General features: G+C 44.1%; 1 protein-coding gene and 1 non-coding gene across 2 annotated transcripts; one reads left to right on the top strand and one right to left on the bottom strand.

Annotated features, from left to right (window-relative positions):
- Window positions 1–80: 80 nt before the first annotated feature.
- aspm (assembly factor for spindle microtubules) lies at window positions 81–23,652 on the bottom strand. The gene is made up of 26 exons (XM_068589675.1): window positions 23,221–23,652; window positions 22,734–22,877; window positions 20,934–22,386; window positions 20,669–20,761; window positions 20,467–20,559; window positions 20,211–20,357; window positions 19,757–19,996; window positions 19,595–19,662; window positions 19,330–19,471; window positions 17,857–17,987; window positions 16,770–16,945; window positions 15,114–15,259; window positions 13,865–13,950; window positions 13,537–13,749; window positions 12,610–12,814; window positions 11,935–12,083; window positions 11,038–11,166; window positions 10,237–10,431; window positions 4,646–9,925; window positions 4,207–4,356; window positions 3,913–4,104; window positions 3,290–3,482; window positions 2,292–2,446; window positions 698–874; window positions 409–581; window positions 81–305 (listed from the first exon to the last, which is right to left on the bottom strand). Exons 1-26 carry the CDS (start codon window positions 23,494–23,496, stop codon window positions 203–205), a joined length of 10,509 nt encoding a protein of 3,502 aa, XP_068445776.1. The 5' UTR covers window positions 23,497–23,652; the 3' UTR covers window positions 81–202.
- Window positions 23,653–24,249: 597 nt separating this feature from the next.
- Window positions 24,250–24,321, top strand: trnah-gug (transfer RNA histidin (anticodon GUG)). Its single transcript has one exon. It is a non-coding gene; the product is annotated as a tRNA-His (tRNA).
- The last annotated feature ends 3,222 nt before the right edge of the window (window positions 24,322–27,543 follow it).

Genomic DNA, 27,543 nt, shown 5'->3' with positions numbered 1-27,543 from the left:
TTTAAAAGGTACTTTTTAAAATGAAGTGTGACTGGGACCCACGCTTCTGTTATTCTGACACACACAAAAAACACACACAGTTTAAGAAGCAAATCCACTTTATTATATACATAAAAAATATGGAAATGTAAAAAAACAAAACTATACAAAATATTTTTTTAAGTACAAAATGAGATGAATTAAGATTTAAAAGCTGATCTATTTACAACACAATGCGGAGTGTGTTTGCCACCATCTCAATGGCCCTGAGAGGGTCGACAATGTCTTTGAGCTTGTCTTTTCTGAGAACCCACTCCGGTGCAAATCTGAAAAACAAAAAAACGAGACGTCAATGACCGCTGTGAACACATACAAGCCGTGCAGCTCTGACAGACACAGTAATGTATGTATATGTACACGTATACATACTTGGGCGCAGGGCGGGATTTACGAGGCGTTGCTTGGAAAAAGAAGCTTCCATTCGTCGATGCGTTCATCTTCTGTTTCGTAACACTTCTCTCAGCGTCCATCTTGTGTTTGCGAGCAGTGAGACGGTAAACACTGCGTATTCGATCCAATACCATGGGACGCTTCATAACCTCCTAAAGAAAACAAATAATTACATTACATTTACAAAGCTATTATAGCTGTCGTCCCTGTAGAACCTATTGGGATAACATCCAGTATTTTTAAAAGTCGTGATATAGTTGCTACGAACCACAGCACCGCGCTCGTCTTGAAGGAGGAGAGCGAGAAGGAAGCAGGCCTTGGTGAAGATGCTGCCGCCCTTTTCTGCTACTTTATCCCCGGCCTTCTCCCTGTAGCGTTGCAGCAGGTCCAGCAGCGTCTCCGCAAAGTTCTCTACCGAATAGACGGCCTCGATGGTCTTGTGGTACTGAGGGAGGACATTTTGAGTCAAAGAAAGAAAGAGCGCGAGAAAGGACGAACATGGCATTAAAACCATGTAACCACTTGATCAGACAAAGGGGAAAAAAAAGACTGATTGCAAAGAGTCTGGTGTCACAGGATGGAAATAAATGCCCCCAAGATGAGTTATAATCATTTTGCTGATCCCTGCGCAAATAATCTGCGGCCATCATCGGGTAAAATCTTTAATTTGGGATTTAATTTTGGTTTATAGCCAAATACCTGAAAACATACTTACATGTGCCCCAACTGTACATTTGGTTTAGTGCTAATTAGCCAAATGTTAGCATGTTTAGCCGGTGTTATCCCCAGTGTCCACAGAGTTTGCATGTCCAAGTGTCTTTGAGCAAGACCTTAAACCCCCAATTGCTTCATGGCAGCTCACCTATCCTTAATTACTTAAATACAAAGACCAACAATATCATGTATGGATGTGAAATATGTAATATGATGTTTGTAAATTTCCCCGCTGCGTGACTAATTAAAGATAATTATTATACAAAGTGAGAAATCAATAAAACCAAGCTTCTGTGAACGCTCAAAATCTCAACTGAACTAAGGAAGGTTCTCTCTTTTTTCCTCTAAAATTTCCTTTGCATATCTTAAAGTCAATGTTGTTGATACACACACACACACACACACACACACACACACACACACACACACACACACACACACACACACACACACACACAGATATCCAACCATCAATCAATCTGGAACTTGTGGAGGGATACATTTAAGTCAACCCAGGTTTTAAACTAAATGGATGCCTCATGTCCGAACTTGCTTTGCAGAAGAGAAACTGAGCCTGATATAAAGCGTCTGTGGGGAAGTGAAAAAGTGGATGAGGACATGTTTTGGCCTTCGACTCACTGGTGATAAACATCAGATTTTTATGTTGAAGTCAGATGACTTACTTTGTACAAAGATGTTGTTCAGCTCCACAAGCACAAAGAACTTATCAAACTGACTTGATTAACATGTAAAGCAACATGCTGCTTATTGTTAGAAATATAAGATCATGTTAAAGATAAGATAACTGCCTACTTGAAAATGAGTGCAATTTTGTGTTGTACATATAATCATATGAATTTGTGTAGTAATATTGTATACATACTGCGAGCAAAAATGTTATATTTTTTGAAAGTTTATGTAAATATCTGCTTTTATGCAGTTCTTTGGCCCCTCCATCACCGTGACGTAATGAGCGAGACTAAAATCTGTCCCTTCATACCTCAAGGCAAGAGGTGCATCTTTTCAAGTCCAAGGACCCTTTTGAAAAGTCAACGTCACCGTTTCACATTACGTTATGGTAAAAGAAAGTCAATCAGGCTCTCATGCCGAGGGTGTGAAAGATAAACGGAGCAGGTCTGGGCTTGTACCTTCGAGAGGTTCAGTAGGATCTGAATGGAGTAGGTGATGACTTCCATGCAAGGGACGCTCCTGTTGCAGCAGCGGATGAGTGTGAAGATGACGTTGGTGACTCCGCTCTCAACCAGCCGCTCGCAGCACTCAGGGGACAGTCTGGTGGCGGTCTCTGTGCACGCACACACAAAAAGGGTCTTCTCTTAGCACTCACACAAACCGCACCACTGAAAAACATCTCGGATCACACTCCCATAATCAGAATCTTGTATGAGCGAAGGATACTTCATACATTCTAATGTGTGTGTTTGTAATCTAAAGCCAACTAAGTTCTTTTCAGAACACACACACACACACACACACACACACACACACACACACACACACACACACACACACACACACACACACACACACACACACACACACACACACACACACACACACACACACACACACACACACACACACACACAATTGTTTCATCTTGACAACACAAGCACTTTTGCCAATACAAGATGAGGAACTCCTTCTTCCACACTTCCTAAAAGTCTTCCTGTTTCTTAGTTTTAGTGGTCACAGCTGGGGGTCATGACCCGCCCAGACAATCAGCTGTTTGAAATGACTGTAATACCAACAGAATAACAAACTCAAGTCCCTGAAGCGTGTACTGATGACTTAAAAGTCCATCGCAGATGTACCAAATTAATTAAATAATGAGTTATTTGATTATTATAATAATCCTGAAACTAATATTTCATTGACTTAACTTTGATTAGTTTAATGATAAAAATAATTACTTCCAGCCCTTTTAAAAATTAATTCTGACGGATTCTGATTATTAAAACGAATCCGTCAGAATAGGAAGTCTGCATCATGAAGAATTGACTGCTAAGAAGTACAAGCTTAGCGATGGGGACTGGTTGCATTAGTTAAAAGAAATCTGAACATTTTCATATCACCACTGGCGTTGTAAACCAAGTGTGGTGGAATAGCTAGAGATGGCAAACCTTACCGAGGTTTCTGAGGGCCTCGAGGATACAGGAGAAGTGTTTGTATCGAAGGAGGTAGTCCAAGGCGGACGACGTCTTGTTGCACAGTTTGTCTTCCTCTCGGACGCCGGCGGAGACTTTGCGTAAGCGGCATCTTAATTTCACCAACTTGGCATTGTCGGTCAGTCGGCGGGAGCGGTGTCCTCTCCACAGAGCCTGGAGGGAGACACAAGACACGTTAAAGAAGATCTGAAATGAGTTGCATCGGATCAAAGAATGTTGACAATTCAATGACAAAGAGAGGATTGAAAAGGTGCGTCAAGTCAATGAAACGTTATTCGCCTTGGATGTTCATCTACAATCCATTCAAAACCAAAGATTGTGACATTATATTCTCCCGACAAAGATCCTGCCGAGAGTCCCACTGACCTTCTGTGCCTTGTTTGACAATTTAACTTTTGATCAGAAATAATATAGCGTGAGGGATATTAGGTACTACGTGGACTAACTTTAGAAGATACTAGCACACACTGTCACACAGAAAGAAGATTTTGAATGTTGTCCATCAGTTCCACTGAAAGAACATGAGCATATCCTTTAAGAGTGCAGAAGTCATTTGTACCCAATTCCCATGTGGCTGCAGTACCTGAGCTTTGACAATGCCTCGTAGAACCCTCTGCTGGCGCTTTATAAGGAGGAACTTGCGTACGGCCTGCTGGATGACTGACGCAGCCTTGTGGCGCCGACCTGACCAGCACTTCACCGCTCTCTGGGCAATGAGCACCTTCCTCCTGTCCTCCAGATAGCGTCTCCTCTGCTGCCTCGATCTTACCCATCGCTGGGGGACAAGGAAGGCAATTGTTAAAAGAAGAGGTTGTGCTTTGCAGTGATTCATTTAAAGCCATCAGAAGTGCTTCACGGCGCTGTGGGCTCCATGTACCTGTATGGCGATGACGGAATGGATTTGTCTTTTGGCCGACTCCAAAGCCCAGTGGGCTCTCATAGCGCGTTGCACCTTCATGGCGCTGAGGTGGTGGTAGACTGCGGACGTAAAGCGGAGCCTCCTCTCTGCCGCGGCTCTCTCTAGTACCTGGAACACAGTAGCATGTTTACCACAAATCACATCCATCCATCCGTCCGTCAGCTTCTCTCCGGGAAGGCAGTAGTTTCCATTCATTACAGTATATTTATTTTAACTTCATCTATCCACTATATCAAACTACCACTTGATAAAAAAGAGGTTGTGCTTAATTAAAAAAACAAAATATAACAAAAAAAAAAAAGGTTAATCCTACAAAGAGACAATTGAATGTGATCTAAAAGGCTGTCTGGAAGTCAGGAAAAAAAATGAAGTATAAACTTTAAATAGGACCCATTACCTGTTGTCTTGAAATCCAGGCCCGGCAGTGTTTCTGAAGTGCTATGGCAGCTTTCCTCATCCGGGTGTAGTTGTTCCTCTCCAGCGTGCCAAGCTGCACAGCCCGGACCCTCCTCTGAAGTTTAATGGCCGCCTCACGTTTCCTTTGGAAGGTCCGCCTTTGCACACAGCATCTCCAGCGCGACTGGATCACAATTGCGGCTTGGTTTTGTTGGCTTATGTCACTTCTGACACGCCAGCCTCTAAACGCTGCCTGAAGCGTGATGGTGGATTGCTTCATTTTCAGGAACTTCTCTCTCTGCTGCCTCTGAAGAACACGGGAGCGATAGCATCTCTGGATGATGATGGCGGACAGACGCATGGCCTGGAATTTGACTTCCTCTCTGTGCTTTCTGAATGAAGACTGCATCACAGTGGCAGCCTGATGCCAGCGAGCAACCTGCTTCCTGACCTGCTGACCTCTGTGTGCCGCCTGAATGATGACCGCCGCGCTGCGCAGATCCAGGTATTGTGTTCTTTGGGCTTTAGCTGTAACAGCAGCCCGATAATGTCTCTGAATGGTAAGGACCGAAAATTTCAACTTCAGATACTGCTTGCGTTGAGAGAAGACTCTGTAAGCTCTCTGGATAACACAAGCGGCATGACGCCTTTGTTTGGTTATTCTTCTGGACTTCATTCCACGGAAGGCAGCTTGAAGCCTAATGACGGCCTTCATAACCTCCTGATAGTGTTTCACCTCAGTGTTTCTCTGCGTCTGAGCTCTAAACTTCTGCTGTAAGACGCAGGCTGCCCAGCGTTGTTTCCTGAAGGTTGACTGTTGTCTATGCCTCTTGAAGTTGGCTTGAATAACAGCAGCTGCCCGGTGCATCTTGGCCATGTTGGTTCTCACCTGATGACCTCTGAAAGCTGCTTGAAGAACGATGGCACAGTGTCTAATTTTCATGAACTTCTCTCTCTGTTGCCTCTGAAGAACACAGGAGCGATAGCATCTTTGGATGATGATGGCGGACAGACGCATGGCCTGGAATTTGACTTCCTCTCTGTGCCTTCTGAATGCAGACTGGATCACAGTGGCAGCCTGATGCCAGCGAGCAACCTGCTCCCTGACCTGCTGACCTCTGTGTGCCGCCTGCAGGACAACAGCAGCACTGCGCATGTTCTGGTATTTCTGCATCTGAACCTTTGCTGCTGCAGTGGCTCGATACCTCCACTGAATGATGAGGACGGAGGATTTGAAGGTCAGATACTGCTGGTGTTCACAGTGCGCTCTGTAAGCTCTCTGGATAACACCGGCAGCCCGATGCCTGTGTTTGATTTCCTGCCTCAATTTCATCCCACGATATGCAGCCTGTAACACGATGGCTGCTTTTCTGCTCTGTTGATAGTGTTTCACCTCAGTGTTTCTCTGCGTCTGAGCTCTAAACCTCTGCTGTAAGACGCAGGCTGCCCAGCGTTGTTTCCTGAAGGTTGACTGTTGTCTATGCCTTTTGAAGTTGGCTTGAATAACAGCAGCTGCCCGGTGCATCTTGGCAATGTTGGTCCGCACATGATGACCTCTGAAAGCTGCCTGAAGAACGATGGCACAGCATCTCATTTTCATGAACTTCTCTCTCTGCTGCCTCTGAAGAACACAGGAACGATAGTATCTCTGGATGATGATGGCGGACAGACGCATGGCCTGGAATTTGACTTCCTCTCTGTGCCTTCTGAATGCAGACTGGATCACAGTGGCAGCCTGATGCCAGCGAGCAACCTGCTTCCTGACCTGCTGACCTCTGTGTGCTGCCTGCAGGACAACAGCAGCACTGCGCATGTTCTGGTATTTCTGCATCTGAACCTTTGCTGCTGCAGTGGCTCGATACCTCCGCTGAATGATGATAACCAACGATTTCAACTTCAGATACTGCTTGCGTTGGGAGAAGACTCTGTAAGCTCTCTGGATAACACAAGCGGCACGACGCCTTTGTTTGGTTATTCTTCTGGACTTCATTCCACGGAAGGCAGCTTGAAGCCTAATGACGGCCTTCATAACCTCCTGATAGTGTTTCACCTCAGTGTTTCTCTGCGTCTGAGCTCTAAACCTCTGCTGTAAGACGCAGGCGGCCCAGCGTTGTTTCCTGAAGGTTGACTGTTGTCTATGCCTCTTGAAGTTGGCTTGAATAACAGCAGCTGCCCGGTGCATCTTGGCCATGTTAGTTCTCACCTGGTGACCTCTGAAAGCTGCCTGAAGAACGATGGCACAGCATCTCATTTTTATGAACTTCTCTCTCTGCTGCCTCTGAAGAACACAGGAGCGATAGTATCTCTGGATGATGATGGCGGACAGACGCATGGCCTGAAATTTGACTTCCTCTCTGTGCCTTCTGAATGCAGACTGGATCACAGTGGCAGCCTGATGCCAGCGAGCAACCTGCTCCCTGACCTGCTGACCTCTGTGTGCCGCCTGCAGGACAACAGCAGCACTGCGCATTTTCTGGTATTTCTGCATCTGAACCTTTGCTGCTGCAGTGGCTCGATACCTCCGCTGAATGATGAGGACGGAGGATTTGAAGGTCAGATACTGCTGGTGTTCACAGTGCGCTCTGTAAGCTCTCTGGATAACACCAGCAGCCCGATGCCTGTGTTTGATCTCCTGCCTTAATTTCAATCCACGATATGCAGCCTGTAACACGATGGCTGCTTTTCTGCTCTGTTGATAGTGTTTCACCTCAGTGTTTCTCTGCGTCTGAGCTCTAAACCTCTGCTGTAAGACGCAGGCGGCCCAGCGTTGTTTCCTGAAGGTTGACTGTTGTCTATGCCTTTTGAAGTTGGCTTGAATAACAGCAGCTGCCCGGTGCATCTTGGCAATGTTGGTCCGCACATGATGACCTCTGAAAGCTGCCTGAAGAACGGTGGCACAATGTCTAATTTTCATGAACTTCTCTCTCTGTTGCCTCTGAAGAACACAGGAGCGATAGTATCTCTGGATGATGATGGCGGACAGACGCATGGCCTGGAATTTGACTTCCTCTCTGTGCTTTCTGAATGCAGACTGGATCACAGTGGCAGCCTGATGCCAGCGAGCAACCTGCTCCCTGACCTGCTGACCTCTGTGTGCCGCCTGCAGGACAACGGCAGCACTGCGCATGGTCTGGTATTTCTGCATCTGAACCTTTGCTGCTGCAGTGGCTCGATACCTCCGCTGAATGATGAGGACGGAGGATTTGAAGGTCAGATACTGCTGGTGTTCACAGTGCGCTCTGTAAGCTCTCTGGATAACACCGGCAGCCCGATGCCTGTGTTTGAAGAGTCGTCTGGATTTCATTCCTCTGAAGGCGGCTTGTAAGATAACAGCAGCATTTCTCTTGGCACTCAGGGCTTGTGTCTCCTCTCTCATTTTCTTGTTGGCTCTGTAACGCGCTTGCAAAACACTGGCGGCCCAGAGGAGCGTCTTGTAGTATGTTCTCCGCTGGTGCTTTCGGAAGTGGGACTGAATTGTGACGGCGGCCGAACGCTGCATACGCAACTGCTTTCTAACCCTGCATCCCCTGTAGGCCGCCTGCAGACGAATAACCGCTGTGCGCTTTGACAGATAGTCCAAACGATCTTTTCTTGCCAGAGCCACTGCTCTGCTCCTCTTCTGACAAACCAAAGCTGCCGCCTTGAGAGCCAGGAACCTATTCCTGTCCCGAACGGCGAGAAACTTTCTCTGAACGATGGCGGCGGCTCGGTGCATCTGTGTGATCTTGCTCCTGACCCTGTGGCCGCGGTATGCTGCCTGGATTAACACCGCTGCAGACTTCATCGCCCCGTACCGCTGCATCTGCGCATTCCTGAGCACTTGGGCCCTGTAGCGTTCCTGAATGATGATGGCGGCACACTTGGTGGCGAGGTAAGCCACGTGCATTCTGCGCATCCTGAACTGCGCTTGGATTGCTGTGGCGGCATCGTGCCTCTTCTTCAGGACTCGCCTCGCTCTACATCCTCGGTACGCGGCTTGTATTTTTACGGCGGCCTGCTTCAGCGCACTGTATTCTCTCTGCTGCGTCCTGCCGACCAGAAGAGCTCTGTATCGGCTCTGGACGATGATGGCTGCACTTTGGAGGAGGAAATATCGTTTTCGACATAAAAACATCCTCACTGAAGACTGAATGAGGGACGCTGCCCTGTGATTTCTCCTCAGCTCCGCCCTCACCCTCGCACCTCTGAATCCAGCTTGGAGTGTCACACAGGCTGCTCTCGTGTGCCGGTACACTTTTCTCGTCTCCTTTCCAGCCACGTGCGCTCTATAGCGGCGCTGCAAGACCAGGACACCGGCCTTCTTGGCTCTGTACTCCGCTTGCGCCGCGTGGCGACGGTAGTAAGCCTGTATCAGCGTTGCACACCGACGCCGCTGGTCCAACGTCTTCCTGTCAGCTCTGCCTCTCCAGTTAGCTTGTATGACAAGCGCCGCGTTCCTGAGAGCATCATAATCCTTCTTCGTCTTGAGAGCCTGAACGGCGGCTCTGTACTTCTGCTGAATCACAGCTGCAGCTTTTCTCGTGATAAGGTAGCGCCGCCGGGCCGCGTGCATCCTGAAAGCTGCCTGGATTACCGTTGCAGACTTGTGCCGTCTTTTCAGAGACTCCCGAGCCGCTTGGCCACGATAAGCTGCCTGTACGGTAACGGCGGCACGTCTCATCCTCACAAACTTTCGCCTTTCCGCATCTCTCTCCACCGAGGCCCTGAACCGCCGCTGGATTAGGACTGCGGCGCATCTCATTTCCGCCATCCGTTTCCTGACGGCGTGCCCTCTGAAGGCGCTCTGAAGGACAACGGCCGCGTGGCGCTGCAGCTTGAACACCCGAAAGTGGCGGCGCTGTGCGTGACCTCTGCACTGGGCCTGAATGAGCACAGCGCTTCTCTTGATCTGTCCGTAGTGCCGGAGACACATCTGCATTCTGTACCAAGACTGAATCTTTACAGCGGCAACAGCTCTTTCAGACATTTTTCCCTCATACCATTTCTTAAACACTGCTTGTAAGACGTTGGCAGCACGGTTTTCCTTTTCTGTTTTCTGTGTTTTCCATCTTCTGTACCCGCCCTGTATTTTCACCACAGCGGCTCTGAGGGAGAGATAACGTTCCCGATCTCTTTTTGCCAGAGCACGGGCGCGGAAGTGCTTCCGAATGACAGTTGCCGCCCAGTAAATTCTCCCGTAAGCGGCGGCTGCCCTCCTCATTCGCCATTGTGCTTGGACAACAATGGCGTAGTATCGAAGGCGTTGGTAAGCCCTCGTGGTCGAAAACATCCTCCATCGAGTCTGCATGGACGAGATAAGAACATATTCAATGAACAGTCGCGCACACAGGCTTCACTGTGAAGCAGGTGTCCCTGCAGCAACATAGACAGATGTTGAGATTTGAGCAAACGTCCACCAACAGCATGTAAAATCAGGACGAAAGCCTTTTGTAAACAATCCAGGGTAAGAAAAACAAGAAAAGGCCACAAAAGAATACCTGTTCTTATTTCTACCGTAACAATATTTTTCATTTTGAATGTATTCTAGATGTTCAAAGCTTTTACTGGGTTATCGTGTAACACAATATGACCCCATGTGTGATTAACACCCACCTGGATGACGGTTGCTGCTTCATGCCGCAGAGCCCGAAGCTGAGCCTGTTTTTTCAGCCTCAGCCTGTTGCGGGCTAAGAAACCCCTCCAGAAGGATTGGATGATCACGGCAGCTTGAGTCTGCCTCTTAGCTCTGCGCTTCTGTAGAAAGGTCCTCACGACCAACTGGATTTTCATGGCAGCAATGCTTCGTTCCTGTGTCCCCACAAAAAAAACAAAATCATAAATTTTACATTTCTGCATGTTCATGTGATAATTCACTAATGGCCATCAGTACGAGCCAGCCCGCTCCATCTCCTTCCCGGCTATGATTAAAATATAATGTATTAAATTCAAAACTTGTTTTGCATCCGACTGACCTCATTTAATAAATCAAAAATGGCACATTACTTCATGACTATTTTAAACAAATACAAAAATGTATGTTCAATATAGTCACTGCATACAATAGGAAATGATAAATGAGATAAATACTGCACAGCATTTGTTTAATTTATCTCTAATTATTGTATATGTAGCTAGTATCACAAACAGCAGTAAAGTACTTATTTCAAGTGGAACAACACTAGTGCAGCCATGACTTATGTAACAACTGGCACTATTACGTTTTATTGCAACCACCAAAAGAAACAAACAATAAAGTCAAATATGGTAGAAAATAAAGCAGGAAAAGAAAAAAGTTACCAAAATAAAAGGAAAACCAGCTGATTTTTTTAAAGTGACAGATTCATTTTTTTCACGAGACCTAAATGGCTGAGGTGAATATAAATCAGTAATACTTTGCAGTTACATTGAACCAACCTTGTAGAGCTGAAGCTGCTTATTTAATCTGTATTTCCTCCAGGCGCCCTGTATGACACGAGCTGCTCTGCTTTCGTTCCGCAGATCCAGCAGACGGACACACAGGAAGGACAGGTAAGACATCACAACCTGGAGACAAACAGATGTGGATGAAGACAACAGAGGTGCAACACATTTAGAGCTGTCATTAGTCAAAACCCTGAATTCTTTATCCTTATTATACTGTGTATTTCTTCATATTAGGAAAGACATATGAAACATAGCCATTGGACTTGGTCTCAGATTTGACCATTAAAAGCTTTACTGGACACGGTGCTACAACTGTCCTTGAGCAACTAATCTGTATTTGCCTCATGAAAAAACACATGGGAAAGAAAGAATTGTTGAGAGTTAAGCTGCATGAGAAAAAGAATAGAAAGACCATCTAAAAAGCAGTAATAATATTAATAATAACCCAGAACAAAGAGACCTTAGCCTTAGAGGACCAAACAAACTCCTATGTGCTGTCGCTCCATTCAGAGACCCTCAAATCCCAAAGCATGCGGCAATAACCGTTAACATTTTAAAATTTAAAATGGTGATACATTCATCTTAAAATCTCAGTGGCGTAGTAAAATGATGTGAGTGGGTAATACGGGAATGGGAAATGGTTGTCAGTATTGCAAGTTGTATGCACATAAAATGTATTGGGTTTATTGTTCAGAACCACTGGTGTGGTTCTTGAAGTGCGCCTTTAAGCAAAACATAACTCTGAGACTATACCTGTGATCTGATATTCATGAACATTAACACTATTCTTTTTTTATGCAGGAAAAACAATGTGAGACTTTCACGTAAAGGCCTCCACTGATGCATTCATTATACGTCGGCCACGTGACCTGCAGAACTGTGTCTCACCTTCTCGTTGGGGATGGTGTTGGACATGTCCGCCGGGTTGATCATGGCAGGAACGCCACCCAGGAAAGACACGGCGGCGTTGACCAGCCCAAAGTTGTTTCTCTCATTCTCCAGCAGCTCTTTAAATTCCACAGACGGAGAATCTGGGCCTGTTCACCAAAGAATAGGACCAACGGTCATTACAAGTCTGTTACTGGCCCTCCAGATTTCTTTATCATGCTCTGTAGAAGTCCTTTATGAGAGATCACAAGCGTTCATTTAACTTTAGAGTCATAGCATGCCGTCAATTACTTTTAACAATAGTGCTCTTTCTATCTTCCAAAAACAAGAACAAATTCTATTTAAAAATGCAAAACATTAAACATTTGAGTTTAAACCTGGCCCTCATTTAATTATAATTTTTTGGCTTTTGAAATAATGAATTTCAAAGCCTCTGTACTTTATTAGGAGGTGGGTTCACTGGATGAAGCCAAACCCCAAGTGATGCAATGTGCGTCATATGAAACATAATTCACTGAATATGTTATTATTATGCCCCAGATGTCTTATCAAATTTCTTTATTATCCTCACTACTACAAACAAAATGTCCGTGTGATGTTGACATATATAATTTTTTTTTTTCTCAGGTGCATCCAAGCAGACGATTGCACTGAAGACACTCGGCTGACACGTACCGTTCAGGCCCGTCGGAAAGGAGCTGAAGGAGTTGTCGGAGTCGCTGGCAGAGCAGTCGAGCTCCAGGCGACCCCTTGCCGAGCACTCCACGGTCTGCGTGGTGCTGTGACTGACGGCCCGCTCGGGCAGGAGACCGGGGTGGTAGTGGTGGATGAGGTAGCAGAGCACGCGGCCATCCGAGAACGTCACGGTGAAGTTTTCCACCTGTAAGGACAGACAAGACACTTCATTTAGGTTTTGTTTTTAAAGTAGGACTTGGGGGAACCTTTGAGTGTTTGACAGTAATTTAGGGGTAAAAAAAAAAAGAAAAAAAGCCTGAGAACAATGAAAGCGCCATCGAGCTGTGTTACATTTCCTCTGATGATCATGTCGATGTGAAGACATTTTTGGCCACAGTGCGAGTGTATTGTTTTACACAACAGTCAGCCCCCAGCAAACGGCCGCCTGTTTAAACACTGAAGACTATTGTCTTTTGCCCTTGAAGTGTTTATAGGTGAAACCACCACCACCACCACCAAAGGCTGCAACTGAATCACGGCTCAATAATACCTCCAGGGACAAAGAGCAGCCGGTGAACCAAGTAACCCTCTATGTTGCCTAACCCAGGGATTTTCAACCAGTGTGCAGTGAGAGATCGTCAGGTGTGCCGTGGGAAAATGTCCAATTTCACTTAATCAGGTCAAAAGAAAAAAGCTTCAAATAATTTCCTATTGTTATAATCACCTACCGTACATGCTGCATTTTGCTACAATGTGACATTTTCTAACCTTTTTGCTTGTTTGTGTGCCACAAGATTATTTTTATTGTCTCAAAAAAGTTTTAAAAAAAAACACTGGCCTAACCAGACAAATTGAAATCCTAATCAGTTCAAACACAACGGTATTATCTTTGGCCTGCAAGCCGAGAATAAAAAAAGTCAAACTCGCCTTCAGATTGTAGAAGTCACACACGGTTCGCACCCAGTCCATCAGGAGAGTGATCTTAGTGCTGCTGTGTTCGTACGGCGCCCTGGCCCTTGAAGGACTCGGCTGGGGGCCGTTGTCGGCCCTCAGGGACGCCAGCCTCCGTTTGGTCCTCAAGGTTCTTCTCAGGAAGCCAATTTCCTCCCTCAGCTGGTCCTCGTCCAAAATCATCTCCACCTGAACAGATTGTACAAGAACCGCAATTTAAATAATTCTTTCTGCAATAAATAAAAAGAAGAAAAAGATAATTTTGTGCCCCACTGGCCGATTGTAAACAAAGTCTGGAACGCACATGAAACGCAAAGATGATCTTCCACAAGAGGCTGAGTGTCTTCTCTCGATGTCCGTCCACAATGTCTCTGGAATCAATGTTGGAGCCTGAAAAGAAAGAAACGATACTTAAAGTCTGGGCAAAGTCAAAATCTGATTTGCTTGTAAAAAAAAAAAAAAAAACCTACATGTTAAAAGATAGATGCTGAAAACATGCGAAAAGACGAAACTATACGATCCTGAATGAGACACATTGAAAGCTTGGTCAGCTTGTTTAAAATTGCCGAAAAATGTTACCATGTAGAAGAGGTGGTTTCATTTTATGAAGTGCCACATTGATGGAGCGAAAATTACAGGAATGTTTGTTGAAATGTCCTACATATTCTTGAATTCAGGTTCATAATATAAACCCTTAAAGTATTTATTGTCACGGTTATATTCGACTGGCGGTCCAATTGAACGAAAAGCAGGCAGGCGGGTTTGAGATCTGTCAGACGGTACTACTACTACTAAATCCCAAACACTGAATTCACTCTCTGGAATATGAGAATTACCTTCAAAATACAGCGACTTCAGAGTATCAGAGCAGAGAATACTGCAAAAACCTTTGCAAAACCTGATTTTATATCCTAGGCAATTTTCTTTCAATTATTCCAATTTTGCTGGGTGCTTAAAAACACATTTTCATCTGATGTGATGAACTCAGATGAAATACCTTTTTTTTTTTTAAAATATGGACTCATTTTTGCATAACAAATGTTCCGTTTCGTCCTTCTCAAACTAATGATTGATGGATTCATAATTAAATAATTGTCAGCTGCTGCCTACTAGGACTGTTCATTTTGTGTTTGTTCTGTAATGTTATAGAACTTGTTCAGGCATTCAACGCTGCTGACGCTGAAGCATGTTCATGATTAAAAAAAACAATGTAAGGCATTAGGTTTGGTCTCTTTGCGATGGAGGCAGGCCTGTGTTTCGCCCTGGAACGCTTAGTCACCGTGACACACGTTCACTTAATGTGGATTCACAAACACAAACAGTCATTTTGTCACACGAAGGGCAAAGCAATCCAATGATGTTGCTGTTCAGCTCTACGACAGTTGCGTGTAATCAAACTCAAAATGTTGTGCTGTGAACTGGCAGGCGTTGACGCTAAAGTAAAAGAAGTGGTAATTGAACTGTGTCACAAGAATACAGGCCAGACATCAAATACGCAGCACACGATGGAAAACACAGGAACTTCAAAAAAAGATAAGAACATTCTGAATTACCGTGTTCGTCCTTGAGCTCCACCCCTTTGCTCTTGAGCACTTGCAGTGCCACGTCGACGTTGTGGACCTTCTGCAGGCGGCTGATGGCGGGCAGGCGGAGCTTGGCTGACAAGCTCCAGTCCTGCACGAGGAGCTCCATCACACGCCTGAAAGAGAACCCATTAGAACGCATTAAAGACTTTATACCGATTGGTTTGCCTCCATTTCTGACATCTTCTGTGCGTGCTTCTTGCTGTGGCACCTTTTCACACGAGGATGAATGAATGAATGAATACTGGTGGTTTGAGAGACTTAATCTACATCAGAACAGACCTTGTTTACTTATATTCAGCTGCTTGACAATTTGCAATCCTATTAAGAATTTGTTTAAACATTTGATAAAAAGAGAAGAAGGAAACTAAGAAAAAAAATCTAATTAGCAGGATCCTTTTTTCTTCTTCAATATGATGACATCCTTGTTGGCGCCTGGACTTTGTAATATAAAAGCAGCTCAGGATTGATTATTCAACCAAATAGCTCTTTGTAAAGTGGAGGAGGGGATCAGCCACGCCCCCACTTAACAGTGCATTTGCTTTGACCACACCCATCTTCATCTTGGCGTCGAAAATCACCTTGCAAAGTTTTATGATTGCATCTTGCACAGGTGCGGTGCCATCGTAGTCACTCGCAAGGTGAAATCAATACCAGAGCCGCTGTTGCACCGGTGTTAAAATCCTGCTGCGACAATTCTGCTGTTCAGCTTGTTGGGCCATATTGATCGGCAACATTGTCCACAACGGCCTTGTTCAACCAGAGGCACTGACATGACGGGAAGACAGAAGATCCATCATGTATACAAAGTCCCAATGGAGATACTAACCACTAGTAGTGCCAAGCAGCAGCTTTTCATGAGTGAATACACTCACCTGCATTAAGTTTGTTTTTTTGACTGCTCCACTGACTAAACACTTGGTAGTAGTGTGCCAAGAAAGCAGCAATGTGCTAATAAAAGGCAGGGGAAAAGATTGCTGGCGAGTAAAGTAATGCATGCAGGGTTTAAATTACATGTGCTTTGCAAATGCCGAATGAGGAAGGAAATACAGTGAACATCTGTGTTGGACATCGGGATGCGCGCAATGGATTTCTGGTTACTAGCCCCGAATGTAAAAACCCTACACAAGACAATTTAGAGACAGCACCTTTAAAAAATAAAATAAAATAAAAAAAGTGCATGCTGTGATATTCCACCACCTGACGACTAACGAATATTTATATCAAAGATGAAAGATTCCTGACAAAGATCTTTGAGAGAGGATTTGTGTTCTTTCCCTCAGCTTTGTGGCGTACAGCCAAAAATGACTGAACTCCATAAAATGAGTAAAAAAAACACTAATCTATCTGCCGTAGAGGAGGTCTACTCTACAATATATGCTGGGACTTAAATATGTAACACACACACACACACACACACACACACACACACACACGAGCAGTACTGTTAGGTCAGGAGGGCAGTTGGAGGCAGCATCCTTCAGTGAGGAGATCTCCAGTCTGAGACACTGAATCCCTCCCAGCTGCAGGGATACTGCCGCATTTCTGAGCGTGACCTCGGAGAAAAGTGAATATCCCGACGGAGGATCAGAGCGTTCACATTAGGATTCATGCCATCTCACTCACACTAGACGAATGCCGCATTTCAAATCCACTGCCAAATTCTTCACAGCGAAGTTGAACTCGTCCAGGGGCTTCTGAACGTGGGAGACGGGTAACCCCATGTAGCCGAGATGCCGGGGGAGGATCCCTTCCCCGCTCAGGAAGTCCCTGGAGAAAGCCAGCAGCAGGTCTTTACTCGTCTGTTGAGGGGAGAAAAACAGTATTGCAGAGTTTCAGAACACATAAATGCGTTTGTCAAATGAAGGATTCAAATTCAGAAAAAAATGATAGTGAGGAACGTAAAGTTCACTTATGGATGGCTATAAGGTCGGTGCTCCCGATATGTATTTAAAAATACACACCAGTGCGTGGTAGATACAAAAACGTAGATAGGATATGTACACATTCATGTATTATGTACACAGCCTACGGCACTAAAGGAATAAATAACAATTTAAAAATGAGGTTATTCTATCTTCTTACTGTCATTTAATCCATCTGTTGATCATGAACTGTTCAGGAAGCATTGTTAGAATCTGCATGCATGTCCAATGTTGGCACCAGACAGTCATTTACACAAGTTAACACATTATTACAATATCTCAGTGTGACAAATGTGATGTGTTTCCTGATGGAACCATGGATGTATTTACTGATGGTGTAGATACAGCCCTATCCTGTCTTCTACCTGTACAGATAATGCCACAGGCAGTTATTTACACAAGAGATACCTTTTTTATTTTAAATGGACAAACATCTTCAATTTTCACTGCTGTGGTTCTTCATGACCTACAGGTTATCTGACACTGTCACAAGAAACTTTAGGGGGGGTTCTTTCTGGCAAGATCGCATTTGGGTACATCATTTTAGGCATTTTTACTCAAACAAAAAAAAAAAAGGAGGCGGTGGGGGGGTGAAGTGGGAGAAGTTAATGATCATATACTTAAAAATAAGACTAGATGTCCTCTCAATAAGGGTTTTAACAGTATCCAGCCCTTAAGACAGCAATGAAAGACCCAAAACAAATTCAGATGGACAAAAAATAAAATGAGTAAAGAATGTGTTTTCATGTATTTAATGCTTGTTGTTGACGGGCAGGACTGTGGCCTACCTTGAACTCTGCATCCAGGCAGAACAGACAGGGGTCGTGCTCAATCAGCCGGGACTCTTTGGCTTTGTCCAGGAAACACACCAGCAGGAGCAGCTTCTTCAGCGTGAAGCGAGACAGCGCCTCCTCGTGGCCTGACCGAGAAAGGGCACGCAGATATTAACACCAGCCCAAAGCAACAGTTACCGTGGTTAAGTGAAGTCTGAAAAAGGACACAACATTCACTTTCAAAACAATATGAAAAATATTTGGTTTTATACTACAGAGGAAATACTAAAAGTTTGTAAGTGTCAATTTTTAGCAAATGTTTTTTTTTTATTAGTTAGTAATCTAAATTACATTGTAATAAATTGTCTTTGGGAATTTAATTTATAAGTCAGAAATAAAAATGTATAAGTTGGAAAAAAAACTATGCAGTGACCTCTAATTTTTTAGTGTCCCCTTTGAGAAAATGTGTAATTCCAGTATAGATGCAAAAATTGATTGATACAAAAAAAATGATTGGCAACTATTTTGATAATAGTTTGTCATTTTTGGTTCAAGCTTCCGAAATGTGTAGATTTGCCGTTTTATACAACTGCAAATTGAATTTGATCTGACAAACCAATTTTTCTCACATTTTACAGACTAAAAAAATAAATCACTTAATGACAAAATAAATCACCAGATGTTTCAATGCTGAAAATGTAATGTCAGGAAATTAAATTAGTCATGTCATTCAACTTTGATCCAAGCGGCTACATTTTTTTTTATTTCTGTCCATTCTGTTTTCTTAATAGGTTTACATTTCTGTTTTTGAAGGGATAAAGCAGGAGTGTCAAACTCATTTTAGTGAAGGGACCACATGCTGCCCATTTTGATCTCAAGTGGGCCGGACCAGTAAAATCACAGCATAATAACGCATAACTAACGACAATGTTTCTCTACGTTTAAATCATTGGTGAAGGTGTTTCGATGATAAACTATTTTAAGCTCTTTCAACAATTACCTATAAACATAAAGACCAAAAATTCAGACATCAGCCCTCTGTTTATCTGCCTGGGCTCTCCTCTGCGGATTCCCTCGCTATTTTTTGTGGCGCCATTGACACGTTTGTGGCGCCACTTTCATGACGTGATCCATGTTTAACGACTTCCAACACAATAATATCAGTGCTCAAATCACTTTCAACTGTGGATCAATGGTTTGTATGTCGTCTTCTAAGCAGAGGATCAGAGGTTTGAATCCCACCTGTGTTAATTTTGTTCTTTAAAAAAAAAAAAAATTATTATTATTATTATTTTTTTTTGGATTAAACACCCTGGCGGGCCGGACTGGACCCCCCCCTAGCGGGTCTGCTAGGGGGGGGTCTGGCCCGCGGGCCGTATGTTTGGCACCCCTGGGATAAAGGATAGTGGAAATGCAACCCGAGCGAACAACCCCTTTAATATTGCTTGAAAGTGTGTGCAGCGCAGACAACACAACCTCCTCTGTTACCGTCTTTGTAGAGGTTCGGCACTTTGGCGTGTCTGAACTGAGCAGCGATGTCGGGGTTCCAGAGCAGCCGCTGGAGGACGAACAAGGCCAGACCCAGAGCGTCGCTGTTGCTCTCCAGCGAGATCAACTCCCCGAAGATTGTCTGAGAACGAGGAAACATTGTGCTGATTGCTTAGCAAAGCGTGGCATGCACAGAGAAGACACTGACGATTTAACTCTTTGGAAAGACAAATTAAAAAACGACAACGCGGTTGTATCAGAATACCTCGAGCCCGATCCGTAGCCACAGCGGATTGTAGGAAAGAAGCCAGTTGAGGACTTTCCGGCGTTCCCCTGAAAGATGACGAAAAACAGGTTAACATTGTTATTTTTACTAATTTTTTAAAGCCCTTTGTTGACTGGATGCATGACATAGTGTTTCAGTCACCTATGTCCTTCCAGAGGTGCCGGTCCTTTCGGACGAGCAGCCTCTTGGCCTCCACCTCCAGCTCCAGCCTCTGGATCGCCTTGACCGTGGCCTCGGACGTGAAGAGCTGGCAGGCGGAGCGGCGCAGGCGGTTCAGTTTCCGCCGGGCCGTGTAAGTGCTAAAGGACATCTCCTCTTTGGTGGGAGCTCGAGGCACACTGTGCTTGTCGCTGCTGCCCATGGCGAGGGACACAGCATTCACTGCACAAGAAACAAAACGGAAAAAAGGCAACGTTAAGGACATCTAGAGCTCGGGCCCTCAAATAATGATACACCTGCGTTTACATAGTGAAGTGTTCAGATTATAAGAAAACGAAAAGAACACATGGGTTATATATTTCTTGAAACCGAACGCTACACAATAAAAGCCCTGCCCTCCATCGTTGGAGGGGTGGAAGCTGCTGCTGAACGTTACCTTCAGCGACTTCAGTGTTGACTTTAAAGTCGTCAGGGGTGAGGACGTAATTGATCCACCAGGTGAATCCCGTCTCCTGCTTCTCGATCCACCGCTCATCAAAGAACATGTTCTTTGCAGCGAATGGCATCGGGTGTCTCGGTATGGCTGAGAGAGAGAGAGAGAGAAAAAAAGGAGTTGTAGATGACTAAATACTAATTTAAAAAAAAGATAAATAAAAGCAGAATACCGTTTTATACCACAAAGGATCAAATACCTGTTTGCACTGGCTTAATAAAAGTCAGTTTAGACTGCGCAAGAGCGATCACTTTGGAAGTCTTTACCGATGAACTATAGGCTGACCGGGCACCTGCGAACAATAGAGAAGAAAAAAAAGAAGGTAATTTTGTATTTCATCACCTATTTATATTGTCAAAACTCCCAGACCGCTCTTAACTCAAAGAACGTCTTCGTAATACCTTGCGTGGAGAGTTTGGAGCTTGTCAGCTTTGCCTGGGCAGGAACCACGGACCTCGCGGTCCTGAGAGACGAAGTCATCGATCGCACAGAGCCTGAAGGAGAAAATAAAAAGCATCATCGTAAATAAAGAGGGTCCAGGAACACGGCAGATATGTAACACAGAAGTTCCGAGATCGAAGGAACAGGGATTTTTAAGATTATACTATCGAACAACTTCATGGCTTATCACACATTTTAACATCAATACACTTCACGCTTGCTCACCTGCTGTTCTCAGCTGTGGCCTCTGTGATGCACTTCTCCTCTCTTGCATCGATCGTGGGGGCTCGGCTCTTCCGGCGACCCCCTTGCTCCTTTTGACACGCTCATCTTTCCTGGCATCCTCAATCTTCGCTGCGCTCCTCGAGTACTCCTCGCTCTTCCTCTTCTTGCCCTTCGCCGCCACGTGAACGGGAAAGGAGTCGTCCGGAACGAGCGGGAGTACCGAACGGTTCGGAGAGGCGCGTTGTGCGAAGCTGTGGTGCAATGGGGAAGATGAGTCCAGGGGCGACAGAGAGGTGACCGGGAGCGCGCCGGAGTCCGGCGCTGCGGCCGAGAAAGAGAAGCGAGTGGAGGCCACAGGTGGAGGGGAAGTGACAGGGAAGGTGACGGGCGTAGGCGGGCAGGAGGAGGTTACTTCCTGGGCGTGATGTCTGTTACCACCCAGGGAGCTGGCAATCTCAGAGCTTTCCCGCCCCCTAGTTTCTGTGTCCGAGTCTATAACGGGAAGGCTTGGCGTGTCCGGTCCAGACTCACACTGGCCGCCGCTGTCAGACAGCTCCAGTGTTTTCTCCAAAAGCCTTCGTCTTGACTTCTTTATTTTCCTGCCACTCGATTGAGTCGCCTCCACCGCTGGTGGAGCTCTGCTCTTGGTCACCGTGGCAGATGGGAAAGCGGCCTTTTTGACCTTTTCCTTGAAACCATCGTTCTCTGAAACAACAACAACCTCTTTGGTGACAAAGAACGTGAGCCTCGGCTCATTGGACTCAGACCCCTGCGGGCTATCGGGTAACGCTTTGAGGCCACAGTTCCCGCTCTTGGATTCTAGCGAATCCGAGAAGCTGCAGCTCGCACTGGCATCTCGAGGACTGGTGTTAATGCAGCTCAGATCAGAGTCAATGAGGGCCAGGGCATCTTTCAAAGAGAGAATTGGTGTTCCAGTTGCATCAGCCGCAGAAAGTGGACTATCGGACCGAATATGAGGCATGAGCTTCCTAAACGTGTCTGGGGTCCCGATAGGCGACAGCGTCCTGTTGAGCATTGTGGTAAGATCTTTGATTTCTGGTTTGCCAGCACAAGCATCCGGACTTGCAGACAACAGCTTTCCGGCTGGGACGAGTAGGACAAGGGGAGAGTTCCTCTGAACATGGCGGACGTTCTCCTGGTCCGACAAGCCCAAAGACTGTTGCCTCTGGGTGAAAGTCAAGGCCTTCTTCTCCTCGGATTTTAGAGAGGCATCGTCAACGGCACTGAGCTGGGAGACAGGTCTCTCTCTGGCGGTTCTGTCCTTGTTGAGAGAAGCAAGTGGGCTGCGTGGCTTTTTCCGTGTGTACTGTGGCTTTTGGGACACTTGGAAGGTTTTATTGGCGGCCATCTTCAACGGCTGTTGTTTCTTTCTCCTTGGCGCAGCTACTTTTTCACCATCCCTCTTGTGTTTTATCGTGTCCCATAAGCTTTTCTGAAACGCAAAAGAGAAACATGAAATGTGCCGTGTCAGAATTAGTCCTAAACTCGCTTCTTTAGGTCCCTGATTCTGTCGATCAAGTAACTAGGAATTTTGGGCTAAAAGTGATTCATAACTTTCATAAACGATCAGTCTCCCGGTTAAATTAGCTATTATTTATTTGGTATTCATTTTAATATTAAATTATTTTTGATAAAGCAATAAAAAGGAAGCACTTTTTTTTTACGTTTGAGGAATTAAAAAAAAAAGTTTTTTATGGTTACTTCATAGTAACCATGAATCGATTTCCAAACTAGTTGCCTACTCATTCTCTGTCCATTGATTAATTGATTCGCATTTACCTTTTTCTTCTTCGGGGCTTCTGCTCTCCCCAGCAGCACGGCCTGGTGCTTCAGGACCCCGTTGGCATTGAAGAGAATGAGCTCTCGGATTCCTCCTTCTTCTGTCGGAGTCCATGTTACAGTCAAACTGAACGAGTCCTCGGGCTGCGAACACAACGCAAGACCATGCAACAGTCATTGAAGGGGTGTGGTTGTGTGTGTGTGTGTGTGTGTGTGTGTGTGTATGCATATGTGTGTGTGTGTGTGTGTATGCATGTATGCATACACACACACACACACACACACACACACACACACACACACCTTCAATGATATATCTATATATATATGTATGTATATGTTACATATACAGATATAGAGAGAGAGATAGAGAGATAGAGAGATAGAGAGATAGATAGATAGATAGATAGATAGATAGATAGATAGATACTCGTGAGTGCAGTCGGTTGGAGAGAAGCGGTTAGCTAACGTTAACTCGGAACAGTACCTGTATGGTGATCGGGTTGCGGTCCACCGAGAAGCCTTTACTGGAGGGGATCTTTACGACGGTCACCTCGGCTTCAGAGCCCTCCGTCGGGTTCTCAATGCGCAGAACGACAGACTTGGAGGTTCCCAGCTTTACGGTACCGAAGGTCACAAACGGAGCCTTTGAAAAGAGGGTTAAAACCAAAACTGGAACATCGTTTTCCTTGTTCGCGTCGTATCTCTTTGCTGGACTTATGTCCTGAAATCCTCTGCATGTGGAAGTCTCTGTTTCAGCCATTTCAAATGAAGAAAAAGTAGCAACTCGCTACATGCTACGCAGTTAGTTGTTTAAAACGTTTACCGTTAGCATGTGCGCTGCTACTAATGTTGACCGCTCACAACTACTAGATCTGACCCGATACTAGTCTACGAGCAAACGTTCAGACACGCTTCATTCAACAACACGGCGAAAGACAAGAGCTCTCATTTGAAATTTGGTCGCGTTGTTCAGTCAACCAATCACTAGCGAGGGTGGCTACTTTTTGTCCAATGGGTAAAGAGAATAGATCGAATCCATACAAATACACAACTGTCGGCCAATCACTTTACGATTACATTTTTAAACTGCCACAAGCCACGCCCATACCACGTGAGGCAAAAAAAAAAATACGGAGCTGTGTCACTTTTATTTGCTTATTTAAAGCAAAAGGACGACGTGATGCTCTCGCTAAAATGACCGTATTCCACCACACCAAACCCAAAGCTAAGACCATAAACAAGACTTAATTATTACAAATGTACGTACAGTAGACACGAGCCTATGAGTTGTTCAAATTTGCTCCATTTGCTCTAAACCTTTTACTGTGTTAATGATGTTTCTGTATCCACCTGCGATCTCTGCTTTAATGTGCACGTTACTTATCCCTCGGGTTTAACGTGTTTAGCACAAATCATAATAACATTAATTATAATAATTCGTCTGAATACGTCACTGCATGTGTTGAATGGATTCATTTCTGTCGACTCCTCGGTCGTACCTGACGTTCAGCTCGCCGTGATCGTATAGTGGTTAGTACTCTGCGTTGTGGCCGCAGCAACCCCGGTTCGAATCCGGGTCACGGCAGTCAGGTTTTTATAAAGACAATAAACATCGTATGAGGAAGACGCGTCTGTCCTCTGAAAATTATAACGTTCCTCTGAAGATCGATGAGTTAAACTCCAAAATTATAACGATAAACTGTTACAGATAGTATATTGCCAAATAACTATCTCTTTCCAGATATATAAAGGATACATTTCCTCTGAAATACAGGATTGCTCATAAAAAAATGTAGCACTGTAGCTCAAAATTGTGGGCTACATAAACACAGTGCTAAATTAAGGCAATTTATTAATACTAATTAAATGCTCATAGACTCATAGTTCTGTTCATTTGTTAACCCCTGTCTTTTTATTTGTGCAAATTCATATTCACATGCTAATAAATTGCATCCCATGTGTGGTAACCATATAGCAACACTCAAAACTCTGTTAGCTATAAAATGCACAATTTTAAAAAACAGATCTGAATATATCTCTTCACAAGCACAGACCGGCTCTGTACATGTCATACAATATGGAGCAGCAGCCAGTGAAAAAAGTTGCCAGTAACATCCCTTTCATAGCTCTAAAACAACAGTATCAGTCACAACTACTCAGCAAGTTTTACCTCAATAGTTCAGGGCGTCACCTTTCAAAATCATACATGAAACAAGTCACTGCAACAAACCTTTAAACTTCTCAAGTGATCATTAAAGGGTGGAGATCACATTGCTTATAACATGGCCCCTTGTGACTCTGCAAAAAAAAGAGAAAAGTAAGCTAGAAACGTACCCTATATATGGTCTAAAGTGCCCTCTAGTTCAGTTTTTTCTAGTTTTTTTGCCCCACATGCTCCACAACTTCATACCGTAGTTTTGTTTTAAACGCTCAAAAACGTTTTCATCTGCCTTTGAATTCAAACCAATCCTATTTAATGAATACATTTTTATTCATGGCTTATCTATTAGGAGGTATAACGATCATATTCAGGCCTTCCCGCCAGAAGTTGTGGTGATGGATAAATAAATATTATTCTCGTTTTTGTTTTTTTAAAGGGAAGTAACACAGAAGCATTTCATGTTGGATTTCAACCCACAACTTTCACACTGCAAAGGACCTAAAACATATTAAAACATGTTTAAGTTTGAAGTCTGTCAACTTTGTTTGTTGAAGTTAATGAAAGTTACGCCTCACCAGCTTCAGCCGGATATGCCTTCTCTGTGGTTCTTTGTGTTCATGGGGACAAGAGTACACCCAACAGAGACCACGCTTTGGGAGTGTGACTTTTTTTTAGCTGTGTCATCATCATTCATATTGTGTTCATGATTACATTGATCACTAGAGCACAGTGAAGGAATATTCTGGCTGTTGCAAGTAAGATGTCTGCATTCAAAATGTGAGAAAAAGTACAAAAGAATTAGCATTAAGAGTACCAACCTATATTATTGGATTATAATTATCAATGCATTTACAGTGGTTGCATAATTATTACTTATTATAGTTTGCTGTATATTTTGTATTAGAAATTTGAATGTGTAAAGTAGTGAACTTTGCATAATAAATAGTAAAGTAAAAGTACAGTATATTAGTGTTGAGATGTAATGGACTAGAAGTATAATGTTGTGTATGAAAATAAATTAAATACAACTACCTCAAATTTGCACTTAAAGTGGTTCTCCTGCTCGCCATCCAATCCAAGTTATTAATACCACATTCACATCATTCAGGTTTTTTTCAGATCTGTGTGCAAACTGGGGGAGGGTATTTTTCTTAATTTTTAGCAATTTCCATTGGTCAAGAATGGTCAAAGTGACCATTAGTGACCGCTGGTAACAATCCAAGTGAGTCGGATAGAGAGCAAAACCCCTTAAACTGTAAAATAAATAAATAAATAAAAATAAAACACATGACAGTGTGTACCTACAGACTCCAAAACAACACAAGGAATAATTCTCAGAAAACACAAACAGAAACCTGAAGCATTATTTATCGCCGACTGTAATGTGGCACTGGACATGTGAAGAGGTGGTTGAACTACTGCCGGGCTGATGAGTGGATCTACTCTCCATGTAGGTGGCTTAGAGCTACACCCAGACAAGAGAAATATTGAGACAGTGATCATTGAGTGATGGGATTAAAATAGCAACACATACAGAAAGAGTACCATCTGTAGCATGACGCTTCAAATATCTGCTGCAAATCTCATACTTGAGCCGTTGTACTTTGGAAGGCCTCACAAGTGTCTATTCACACGTCTCCATTTTATGGCCGCACTTGCAATGCTTTTTTGTTGTTGATGTTGTTATCAGGAGATCATCACTTAATTATTTGCCTATCTCTCGGGGGGGGGATAGGAAGAGATCAGGAAGTCAGGAGGGCCATGCCAGCAGGCATTGATGACATCCTGAGACTGGACTTCAATCAAGATCTAAGAAGAGTTACTTGAATCGTAATTAACATTATCCTGAGATCTTGAGAAAATAATATCTACATAAATTAAGCTGTTATTCCAAGAAAACAGATTTACTTATGATGTTGAGACAACACGTGTTAACGTTATAAGCAAAATAACGTCAAGCATGGCGTTCTTGGCTTCCGTACTCCATAACTCCATATTTGCTCATCATTCTAAATCTGTCTCCTCTGTTTTTCGCGCAGTCTTTATGAGTTGCAAACTACCACAGCATGCTGAAAGCAAGGACAGCAAGGCCCATCCTCTCAAACAATATTTGAGCTTCACTGTGCAGAGTGATGACTGCAAAGAGTTCGGAGGCTTTTCATTTTTAACTGAAGAGGGAAATTTTCTCTGCACTGTAAAGCTGAACTCAAGGTGTATTTAAAGCATGATTAGTAGCATTTGACATCCTGTTCATATGTAGCTTACTCAAGTGTGATGAACTTATAAACCTTCACTTTTTAAGTGTGAGCAGAATGTCTTGTAGCCAGCAGTTATAAACTTTTTTAAATGAAAACATGTTAGGAGGGATTTTATAACAGAAGGTTTATGGTTCTAGTATCTGTTTGCAGACATTAGCATTACTATAGCAGTGGCTTCAGTCAAACCCAACCTCCCAGTATCCATTCGGTAATGTCTCTAACCTCCACTGTGTTCTTGTCTGACCCCCCACTATTTCTGCATTTAATTGATGAGGATAATCCCCACAAAAGGCCTTTTAAAATATGCTAATGTTAATTCCGTGCGCGTATGTGTGTTTGTGTGTGCGCCCGCCAGTAAATAACTTCTACACTGCTGACACTGCAACTC

Source organism: Clinocottus analis, unplaced genomic scaffold, assembly GCF_023055335.1.
Source record: "Clinocottus analis isolate CAN_PGR_092001 unplaced genomic scaffold, fCliAna1.0.p SCAF_23, whole genome shotgun sequence".
Lineage (NCBI taxonomy): Eukaryota > Metazoa > Chordata > Actinopteri > Perciformes > Cottidae > Clinocottus > Clinocottus analis.
This window is presented reverse-complemented; position numbering and strand designations above follow the sequence as displayed.

Excerpts from the sequence above, each read along its gene's own strand:
- aspm (XM_068589675.1), bottom strand. The coding sequence starts at position 23,496 with ATGGCTGAAACAGAGACTTCCACATGCAGAGGATTTCAGGACATAAGT. Across the intron at positions 4,357-4,645 it reads CCTGGATTTCAAGACAACAG|GTACTAGAGAGAGCCGCGGC; the intron begins GTAATGGGTCCT and ends ACTGTGTTCCAG. Across the intron at positions 582-697 it reads AAGACGAGCGCGGTGCTGTG|GAGGTTATGAAGCGTCCCAT; the intron begins GTTCGTAGCAAC and ends TGTTTTCTTTAG.